This window comes from Manis pentadactyla, chromosome 15, assembly GCF_030020395.1.
Source record: "Manis pentadactyla isolate mManPen7 chromosome 15, mManPen7.hap1, whole genome shotgun sequence".
Lineage (NCBI taxonomy): Eukaryota > Metazoa > Chordata > Mammalia > Pholidota > Manidae > Manis > Manis pentadactyla.
Genome location: NC_080033.1, coordinates 23,288,497 through 23,300,517, shown reverse-complemented (window position 1 = coordinate 23,300,517; position 12,021 = coordinate 23,288,497). Strand labels below are relative to the sequence as shown.

Below are 12,021 nucleotides of genomic sequence, written 5' to 3'. Positions count from 1 at the left end.
GTGGACATGTGGTACTGTGAAAGGGTGGAGGACTGGAGTCCACCCCAAGAGAAAGCTGACTGAAATGGCATCACTACGAAGTGCTGTGGCCCGAGAGGGAGCAGCACGAGAAGGAGCAGTATGGGAGTGCAGGCTGCTGGGTGCAGAGCGGCAGGTGAAGGAAGAGGCCCGAGAGGGAGTGGCCCGAGAAGCAGCAGCACGCAGGCTGCCAGGTGCCATGGGGCAAGAGAAGGATGTAGTGGAGCCGTCAGCCCCAGAAATGGAGGAGCAGAGGTTTGACGAACAGGTTGGGGTGGAAGCTCTGCCGGTGCTGGAGGCATTGGCCCTCCTTGGTTGAGACCCCACCTGGTTGAAAGCTGGTGGAAAGCCAGAAGGACTCGGGAACTGCGGGTTCTTTCAGGAGAGGTGCAGCCCCCTCCGCAGGTTGTGGAGCACTCCATGCTCTGCTTGTATCCTCAGGCTCAAGCACAAAAGGAAACTAGAGCTGTGGACCAGAGCAGCAGTTTCGGCTGCTGAGGACAAAGCAGAAGGCAACAAGATCGGCCTGTGTGTCTGCTGAAGAAGGTGGAAATTGTAAGGCCCACTGTCTTGCCAATGGGTTTCAGCCCCAGGCAAATTTGCTATGGATTCAGTGTGACCAAAGAAAATGACAGCAAAACGTTCTTGGGATGAAAGGGTTATACCCAACTTTATTTCCAGGTGGCAGGTCAGTCACTAGAATCCCATTCACTCAGAGCGAGTCTGCATGCAGCAAGCCAGTCTCTGCCTCTGGGCCTCTCTGTCCGCACAGCTGTCCTCTGTGCTTCTCTGCACAGCCGTCCCGCACAGCCATCCCACACAGCCATCCTCTGGGCCTCTCTGCACAGTCATCTCACACAGCTGTCCTCTGGGCCTCTGTCCTTGGCACTGTCACCACTCCAGCCTCTGCTCTGCTCTCCTGCAGTCATGCAGCCCTGCCACCGTGTCCCGCCCAGAGCACTGGGTGGAGCTCTTTTTATAGAGTCAACAGCCATGTATTGCCCACAGATGTGTAGTGAGCTAGTCAACCACGGCCAGGTGAGAATCCTGGCCACAGGAACTCTCATTTTATCCACATCCACCCATGGTCCTTTTGGTTAAATCTGATTACAATGTTCCAGCTTCTTTGCACAGGGACCATTGCAGAGGAGTGAGGGCACACAGATTGAGAGGTGAGAATCCTGGAGGGGTGGAAGGTGGATAAAATGAAGGTTCTTGTGGCCAGGATTCTCACCTGGCCCTGGCTAGCTAGCTTACTACACACGTGTGGGCAATACATTGCTGTTGACTATATAAAGAGCTCAGCCCAGTGCTCTGGGTGACACGGTGGCAGGGCTGCAGTGCTGCAGGAGAGCAGAGCCGAGGCTGGAGTGGTGGCAGCACCGAGGACAGAGGCCCAGAGGATGACTGTGGGACGGTTGTATGAGCAGAGAGGCCCAGACAATAGCTGTGCAGGCAGAGAGGCCCAGAGGCAGACACCGGCTTGCTGCATTCACTCGCTCTGAGTGAATGGGGTTTTAGTGACTGACCTGCCACAGTGGAAATAAAGTTGGGTATAACCCTTTCACCCCAAGAATGTTTTACTGTCATTTTCTTTGGTCACGTTGAATCCATAGCGAACTTGCCTGGGGCTGAAACCCACTGGCAAGACAGCTGGGGACAGTGCCTGTTCCCACCAGACAGATGGGAACACTGCAGGGCATGGGACACAGTGCAGTACTCTGAAAGGTCTTGCCTCAGTAGTGGGGAATCTTTAGTTCTAGACTGGGCACTGCTCCAGACACTGCCAAAAAATTATGATAGTGGGACCCAAAAGATCAAACCGGCTCTAAGTAACTGCACTGTATTACAGAACAAAATTCAAAAGAATTTAAAGGGATACAAAAATATCTAGCATTCAGCAAGGTAAGACTCACAGCAATATCTAGTATGCAATCAGAGACAGTCAGGCATGCAAAGAGAGAGACAAACAAGACCCATAATGAAGGTAACAATCAACTGAAACCCACTCAGAACTGAACACATATGTCTGAATTAGCAGAGAAGGACATTAAGACAACTATTATAACCACTTTATATGTTCAAAAAGCTAAGTAGAAACATGGAAGATAATACAGAAGACTTGAACTTTAGGAGAAGAAAATCACACTGGAAGGGATTAACAGCAGATTACACATTGCAGAAGAAAAGATTAGTGAAGGTGAAGGCAAAACAACAGAAAATAACCAAAATGAAACAGAGAGGAAAAAGTAAGAAAAAAAAGAGCACAGTGAGATACAGGATAAAAAACACCATTGTTTTATGTTTCAAGCCAGTAAATTTTGGTGTAATTTGTTACACAGCAATAGGTAACTAATTCAATGGCGTTTTCATCAAATGGTATTAGAACTGGATATCCATATGCAAAAAAATGAACTTGAATCTATACCCTCCATACCATATACAAAAATTAACTCAAATGGATCACAGACCTAAATGTGAAGCCTAAAACTGTAAGACTTCTAGAAGAAAATATAGGAGAAAATCTTTGTGACCTTAGGTTAGGCAGAGTTCTTAGATGTGATACTCAAATCAGGATCTGTAAAAAAAAATTGATAAGATAAACTTCATAAAAACCAAGAGCTTCTGTTCTTTGAAAGATACTGTTAAGAGAATGTAAAGATAAGTCAGCTATAGGAGAAAATATTTGCAAATCACTTATTTGAGAAAGGACTTATATCTAGGATATATAAAGAACTATCAAAATACCATAAGAAGAACATAAACCGATTTAAAGAGAGAGCACAAGATTTGAACAGACACTTCACCAAAGAAAATACAAATGGCAAACACATGACAAGATGCTCAACATCATTAATTATTAAAGAAACATAACATAAAACCAGAGTGAGCTCCTACTATATACCTTTTAGAATATCCAAACTTTAAAAGATTGGCTAAGACAATCCCTCATGCTCTTCCTTTCCAACCTGGGCCCAGTAGGATGGCCTCCACAAAGGGTGGTGAGAAGGGTCCATTCCACCATCAAGGAGATGGCAACCAGAGAGTACCCCTCACCCCCAACATTCACAGTGCATCCGCGGAGTGAGCTGCAGGAAATATGCCCCTCAGGCACTCAGTGAGACCCAGAAATTTTTGAGGAAGGAGTTGGAAACTTCAGATGTGCTCGCGGACTCCAGACTCCACAAAGCTGTCTGGGCCAAAGGAATAATGAATGTCTCACAACTTATCAGTACGTGGTTGTCCAGAAAGCATAATGAAGATAAAGAATCACCAAACAAGCTCTACACATTGTTACTTATGCACCTGGCATCACTTTCAAAACCTATGGACAGTCAATATGAATGAAAACTAGTGTCAAATAAAATTATAAAACCACATCCACACACATACAAACATACAAGACTGACCAAACCAAGTGTCAGTGAGGATGTAAACTCATACACTGCTGGTGTGAACATAAGTGGAATAACAACTCTGGAAAAGAACTTGGCGATTTCTTAGTAAGTTAAATATACACCTAGCTTATGATCTACCTATTCCACTCCTAGAAATCTGCCCAAGAGAAATGAAAGCATATGTCCCAAGACTTGTGCACAAATGTTCATAGCAGCTTTATTTCTAAAATAAATAAAAACTGAAAACAACTCAAAAATAGCTAAATGGATAAACAAATCATGGCAGAGCCATATAATGGAACACTACTCAGTTATAAAAAGGACGGATTATTGATTTTTACAACAATATGGATGAATCTCAAAATAAGTATGCTGAGTGAAAGAAGCCAGCAAAATTATTTTGTGTAATCCATTTACATAAAATTCTAGAAAATACAGACTAATTGACAGTGACAGAAAGCAGATCAGTGGTTGCCTGGGGATAAGGGTGAGGGTGGACTGGGCAGGGGAACGGGAGGCGGCAGAGTAGGGCAAGAGGTAGGAATTACAGTGGGCCATGAGGAAACCTCAGGGGATGATGGATATTATTTATTCTCTTTATTGTGGTGATAGTTTCCCAGTGTAAACATATGTCAAAACATTATGCATTTGAAGTATATGCAGTTTACTGTATTCCCATTATACCTCACTAAAACTTTTGATAAAGGTAAAAGACTGTCTAAAGCAAAAACAGTAACTATGTAGGGTTTATAACAGAATTAAAATACATGATGACAGTAACACAAAGGATGGGAAGGAAGAAACAGAAGTAAATTGCTACTAAGATTCTTAGACTATTACACTATACATGAAGTAGAATAACACCGAAGTTTAATTTGAATATTTTTTGGAAATAAAAAAATCTGTAAGTATTCCAAATTTGCCAAAGCCATGTTGATTGTCTTGGGCTCATAAAGACTACAATCCAGGAAAAATAAATTCTGTAAACCATAGAAGAATACAGAGAGAGAGGATTAAAGATGGCAGCATGTGAGGTGAGACAGTGGCCTCCTCCTAAAGCCACATATAATACAAAAATATAATGAATACAACTAATCCTGAAAGAGCACCAGGAAGGAGGACTGGGCCAGACTGCATACACCTGGAGGAAAGAGCAGACCTCACGGAACAGGGTAACGTACCAAAGCTGTAGCCCAGCCGGACCCAAGCCCCTCCCCCACCCCAGCTCACTGGTTGGAGGAAGAGAAACGGAGCAGGGAAGGAGTGGAGGCCTGGGACTGCTGCATACCTAACTCTGGAGATCTGCTCTTGGAGCACAATCCTACATTTTGTGGTGCTTTCATGATACTCTCATGGCTGGGGGATTTGAAAGCTAGGACAGGCAGAATTCCTGGAGAGACTGAGATTCTGGCTGCTTGTGGAAAGAAGGGATCCATATCCAGCTGCTCTGGGACAAAGGAAGTTCGGGCTGTCAGAGAGACTTCCTAACAAGGAAGCCCTTAGCAGGAGGGCTGCTAAAGGAGCAAGGATTACACAGAGCTTCCTGCTCAAGAGAAAGGACAGGTAGACAAAATTGTCCAGGTGTACTCTGCCCAGCAGGTTGGGAGCTTTCTCAATTTCCAGGTGCTCCAGCTCCCTGGCTGGCTACACAGCTCCAAGGACCCCCTTCGTGATACGCAGCCCACTGGGTGTTTCTCCTGGCCTGCCCCACGTGGCTCACAAACCAGCAAACCCTACCCTGGCATTAGGCCAGCCAGAGGGAAGATCTGTCTACAGCAACTGCAAACGCAAGGCATAGAGGCTTATGCCTGTGTGCTCAGCCCACTGGTTCAGGTAGTACAGATAGGCATAGTGGCCGGGAAGCAGGCAACAGCTCTTTCCTCCCCCCAGGCACCAATACCACTCCCATGTGACCCCTGACATTGCTTCAGGGGCTAAGCAGCTCCAGAGAGTAGAGCTTCTGGACACTAGAGAGCGCCATATACAAATATGAAACACCAAAGGAACTTGGTTCAGAGTAAAATTAATACAACTCCTGAGAAAGATGACATGGACCTCATGAATCTTCCTGAAAGGGAGTTTAAAATAAAAATCATTAACATTCTAATGGAGGTACGGAAAGATATTCAAGAACTCAGGAATGAATTCTGGTTGGAGATCCAGTCACTGAAGAGCACAATGGAGGGAATTAAAAGCAGATTGGATATGGTGGATGAGGTGATAAATGAAATAGAAACTAGAGAAGAGGAATACAAAGAAGCCAAGGCACAGAGAGAAAAAAGGATCTCTAAGAATGAAAGAATATTGAGAGAACTGTGTGACCAATCCAAATGGAACAATAATATTTGCATTATAGGGGTACCAGAAGAAGAGAGAGAGAAAGGGATAGAAAGTGTCTTTGAGGAGGTAATTGCTGAAAACTTCCTCAATCTGGGGAAGGAGATAGTCTCTCAGGCCATGGAGGTGCACAGATCTCCCAACACAAGGAACCCAAGGAAGACAACACCAAGACATATAGTAATTAAAATGGCAAAGATCAAGGATAAGGACAGACTATTAAAAGCAGCCAGAGTGAAAAATAAGATCACACACAAAGGAAAGCCCATCAGGCTAATATCAGACTTATCAGCAGAAACCTTACAGGCCAGAAGGGAGTGACATGATATATTTAAGGCAATCAAGCAGAAGGGCCTGGAACCAAGATTACTTTATCCAGCAAGATTATCATTTAAATTTGAAGGAGTGATTAAACAATTTCCAGATAAGCAAAAGCTGAAAGAATTTACCTCCCACAAATGATCTCTGCAGTCTCTGGTCGACTGCTATAGATGGAAGTGTTCCTAAGGTTTAATGGATGCCACCAGAGGTAATAAAACCACACTAAAGAAAGTAGAACAGCTAATTACTAAGCAAACACAAAATTAAATTAACTATTCCCAAAGTCAATCAAGGGATAGACAAAGAGTACAGAATATGACACCTAATATATAAAGAAAGGAGGAGGAAGAAAAAGGAGGACAAAAAGAAAAGAACCTTTAGATTGTGTTTGTAATAGCATATTAAGTGAGATAAGTTAGACTCTTAGATAGTAAGGAAGTAAAACTTGAACCTTTCATAACCACGAATCTAAAGTCTGCAATGGCAATAAGTATATACCTATTGATAATCACCCTAAATGTAAATGACTGAATGCATCAACCAAAAGACATAGAGTCACTGAATGGATAAAAAAACAAGACCCATCTATATGCTGTCTATAAGAGACTCACTTTAAATCCAAAGACATACACAGACTAAAAGTGAAAGGATGGAAAAAGATATTTCATGCAACTAATAGAGAGAAAAAAGCAGGAGTTGTAGTACTTGTATCAGACAAAATAGACTTCAAAACAAAGATAGTCACAAGAGACAAAGAAGGACATTACATAATGATAAAGGGGTTAATCCAACAAGAAGATACAACCATTATAAATACCTATGCTCTCAACACAGGAGCACCTACATATGTAAAACAAATACTAACTGAATTAAAAGGGGAAATAGAGTGCAATCTATTCATTCTAGGAGACTGCAACACTCCACTCACTCTGAAGGACAAATCAACCAGACAGAAAATAAGTAAGGACAGAGAGGCACTGAACAACACACTAGAACAGATGGACTTAACAGACATCTACAGACCATTCCACAAAAAAGCAGCAGGATACACATCCTTCTCAAGTGCACGTGGTACATTTTCAAGAGTAGATCATATACTAGGCCACAAAAAGAGCCTCAGTAAATTCAAAAAGACTGAAATTGTACCAGCCAGTTTCTCAGACCACAAAGGTATGAAACTAGAAATAAATTACGCAAAGAAAATGAAAAATCCAACTAACACCTGGAGGCTTCACAACATGCTCCTAAATAACCAATGGATCAATGACCAAATAAAAACAGAGACCAAGCAATATATGGAGACAAATGACAACAATAATTCAACACCGCAAAATCTCTGGGATGTGGCCATGGCCATGCTAAGAGGAAAGTATACTGCAATACAGGCCTACCTCAGGAAAGAAGAACAATCCCATATAAGCAGTCTAAACTCACAATTAATGAAACTAGAAAAAGAAGAACAAATGAGGCCCAAAGTTGGTAGAAGGAGGGAAATAATAAAGATTAGAGCAGAAATAAACAAAATTGAGAAGAATAAAACAATAGAAAGAATCAATGAAAGCAAGAGTAGTTCTTTGAGAAAATCAACAAAATAGATAAACCCCTAGCCAAACTTATCAAGAAAAAAAGAGAGTCTACACACATAAACAGAATCAGAAATGAGAAAGGAAAAATCACTATGGATACCACATAAATACAAAGAATTATTGGAGAATACTATGAAAAATTATATGATAACAAACTGGATAACCTAGAAGAAATGGACAAATTTCTAGAAAAATACAACCTTCCAAGGTTGACCAAGGAAGAAACAGAAAATCTGAACAGACCAATTACCAGTAACGAAATTGAACTGGTAATCAAAAAACTACCTAAGAACAAAATGCCTGTACCAGATGGCTTCACTCCTGAATTTTATCAAACATTTAGTGAAGACCTAATACCCATTCTTATTAAAGTTTTCCAAAAAACAGAAAAGGAGGAAATACTTCCAAATTCATTCTATGAGGCCAGCATCACTCTAATACCAAAACCAGGCAAAGACACCACAAAGAAAGAAAATTACAGACCAATATCTCTGATGAACATAGATGAAAAAATACTCAACAAAATATGAGCAAACCAAATTCAAAAATACATCAAAAAGATCATCCACCATGATCAAGTAGGATTTATTCCAGGGATGCAAGGATGGTACAACATTCGAAAATCCATCAACTCATCCACCACATAAACAAAAAGAAGGACAAAAACCACATGGCCATCTCCATAGATGCTATAAAAGCATTTGACAAAATTCAACATCCATCCATGATAAAAACTCTCAACAAAATGAGTATAGAGGGCAAGTTACTTAACATAATAAAGGCCACATATGACAAACCCACAGCCAACATTATACTTAACAGTGAGAAGCTGAAAGCTTTTCCTTTAAGATCGGGAACAAGACAAGAATGCCCACTCTCCCCACTTCTATTCAACATACTACTGGAGGTCCTAGCCATGGTAATCAGACAACACAAAGAAATAAAAGGCATCAAGATTGGCAAGGAAGAAGTTAAACTGTCCCTGTTTGCAGATGACATGATATTGTACATAAAAAACCCTAAATAATCCACTCTAAAACTACTAGATCTAATATCTGAATTCAGCAAAGTTGCAGGATACAGAATTAATACACAGAAATCTGTGGCATTCCTATACACTAACCATGAACTAGCAGAAAGAGAAATCAGGAAAACAATTCCATTTACAATTGCATCAAAAAGAATAAAATACCTGGGAATAAACCTAACCAAGGAAGTGAAAGACCTATACTCTGAAAACTACAAGACACTCATGAGAGAAATTAAAGAAGATACCAATAAATGGAAACACATGCCGTGCTCATGGATAGGAAGAATTAATATTGTCAAAATGGCCATCCTGCCTAAAGCAATCTATAGGTTCAGTGCAATTCCTATGAAAATACCAATAGCATTCTTCAATGAACTAGAGGAAATCATCCTAAATTCATATGGAACCACAAAAGACCCCAACTAGCCAAAGCAATCCTGAGAAGGAAGAATAAAGCAGGGGGGATCTCGCTTCCCAACTTCAAGCTCTACTACAAAGCCACAGTAATCAAGACAATTTGGTACTCACACAAGAACAGACTCATAGACAAATGGAACAGACTAGAGAGCCCTGATAGAAACCCAAACATTTATGGTCAATTAATATATGATAAAGGAGCCATGGTCATACAATGGGGAAATGACAGCCTCTTAAACAGCTGGTGTTGACAAAACTGGACAGCTACATGCAAGAGAATGAAACTGGATTACTGTCTAACCCCATACACAAAAGTAAACTCAAAATGGATTAAAGACTTGAATGTAAGTCATGAAACCATAAACCTCTTAGAAGACAACATAGGCAAACATCTCCTGAATATAAGCATGAGCAACTTCTTCCTGAACGCATCTCCTCGAGCAAGCAAAACAAAAGCAAAAATGAACTCATGGGACTACATCAAACTAAAAAGTTTCTGTACGGCAAAGGACACCATCAACAGAACAAAAAGGCATCCTACAGTACAGGAGAATATATTTGTAATGACATATCCGACAAGGGGTTAACATCCAAAATATATAAAGAACTTACATGCCTCAACACCCAAAAGCAAATAACCCGATTAACAAGTGGGCAGAGGATATGAAGAGACAGTTCTTCAAAGAAGAAATTCAGATGGCCAACAGACACATGAAAAGATGCTCCACATCACTAATTATCAGGAAAATGCAAATTAAAACCATAGTGAGATATCACCTCACACCAGTAAGGATGGCCAGCATCGAAAAAACTAAGAACAAATGCTGACAAGGATGCAGAGAAAGGGGAACCCTCCTATACTGCTGGTGGGAATGTAAGCTAGTTCAACCATTGTGGAAAGCAATATGGAGGTTCTTCAAAAAACTAAAAATAGAAATACCATTTGACCCAGGAATCCCACTCCTTGGAATTTACCCAAAGAACACAACTTCTCATATTCAAAAAGACATATGCACCCCTATGTTTATCACAGCACTTTTTACAATAGCCAAGATATGGAAGCAACCTAAGTGTCCATCCTTCAGTAGATGAATGGATAAAGAAGATGTGGTACATATACACAATGGAATACTATTCAGCCATAAAAAAGAAACAAATCCTACCATTTGCAACAACATGGATGGAGCTGTAGGGCATTATGCTCAGTGAAATAAGCCAGGCAGAGAAAGACAAATGCCAAATGATTTCCCTCATTTGTGGAATATAACAATGAAGCAAAACTGAGGGAACAAAATGGCAGCAGACTCAGAGACTCCAAGAATGAACTAGTGGTCACAAAAGGGGAGGGGTGTGGGAGGGCAGGTGGGGAGGGAGGGAGAAGGGGATTGAGGGGTATTATGTTTAGTACACATGGTGTGGGGGTCATGAGGAGAACAGTGTAGCACAGAGAAGGCACATAGTGAATCTGTGACATCTTGCTGCACTGATGGACAGTGACTGCATTGGGGTATGGGTGGGGACTTGATAATATGGGTAAATGTGGTAACCACATCATTTTCTCATGTGTATATCAATTGTACCTTAATAAAAAATAAAAAATAAAAAAAAGAATACAGAGAGAGATTTTCTCATGAGCTATAGCAAGACTTCCATGAAATAACACATTTTTTGTTTCCTTTATAATGGAATGTAAAGCTAACCCTCCTATTATGACGCTGCTACATAAACATCTAAGTCCTAATGATACAATATGAATGTTGTTCAGATGCTGAAGAGCTGAAGTGTGTCAAAACTCGCCAAATGTAGGACTTTGGGCTAATTACTAACATTTGAGCTCAAAACAGAGATGCCACAGGACCCTGTCACAGGGTCACTGAGAGGACGAAATGACATGCTTCTTAAGCACTTGCCAGAGCCCGTGGCACTGAGGAAACACTAACAAACAACTATTCTTGTTATCAAGATTGTAGTGATGGACAAACACCAAAAATTTTTCAAAGTGTTTTTATCAAGAGGCTTACAGTATTCTAGTTTCAAAGTACACTAAAATGAAGGTATAATCCTTGCATGAAATGAGTTCTCATTGTTAACAGTCAAGCCATGTATTCACATATCTTATAGATAAAAAAGTCTAAACTTCTCTAGTGTCTATAACCTCTGAGGGCACAGGCAAGGGTCCTAAGTAGAAAAAAAGTCAGCTCTCTGGTGTGCTGGGCCCACTGCATGATGGAGGAATCCCAGGCCCCAAGTGATCACACTTCTTCCCTCCCTCCTGCAAAGCAGTTCTGCTGAAAGGCAGAATTATGTTTCAAAAGAAAACTATGTGCACAATTCAGATTCCTTTTAACATACTTTCCACCTAAATCCTTGGGTTTTAATGCTTTGTACTTTGAAAAAATGTTATTGCATTCAGCTCTGAAATGTGAAAACTACATACACCTGAAAGGGATAGGCCATAATCACACAGAAAAACCACATTAAGTGCTTCATTATGGAACGATGACAAGTATTTCAAAGGACATGAATCTAATTACTCTACTTGGGATTTTCTTATCAGTATGAACAGCTCCAGGACCCACCACTTGCAGCTGAACACCAGGGTGACGTCGGTGCCTGCTCACCTGAGACTCACCTTGGTCTCTCTGGAGAGGGGTTGGGGCTGCGGGGAGGAGGTGTACGGGGCACAGCTGGCTTCGGTGCAATGCTGGCCGCAGGGAGAATGCCATGGATGATGTGTTTCTGCACAGATGAAACACAGCAGCGGTCACTGGTGTATGGGATCACCTGGGTCCTGCCATTCCCCACACCCTGGGCCTAGAAAGGGAGACCTGCACAGGCCACCTGGGGATCTAGCCCCACCAGGAGGCCCACTCCTCCCGCTGCCCTCTCCAGTTCCTATCTGGCCAGACAAGCA

At 41.6% G+C, this 12,021-nt stretch overlaps 1 protein-coding gene across 5 annotated transcripts in view; it reads right to left on the bottom strand.

Annotated features, from left to right (window-relative positions):
• Positions 1–12,021, bottom strand: part of CEP89 (centrosomal protein 89) — a 91,519-nt gene that overhangs the window by 76,353 nt on the left and 3,145 nt on the right. For all 5 annotated transcript variants that reach the window (XM_057493001.1, XM_057493003.1, XM_057493002.1 and 2 more), the window contains exon 2: positions 11,740–11,846. In XM_057493001.1, the coding sequence (XP_057348984.1) occupies positions 11,740–11,846 (107 nt within the window). The remainder of the gene's footprint in view (positions 1–11,739; positions 11,847–12,021) is intronic.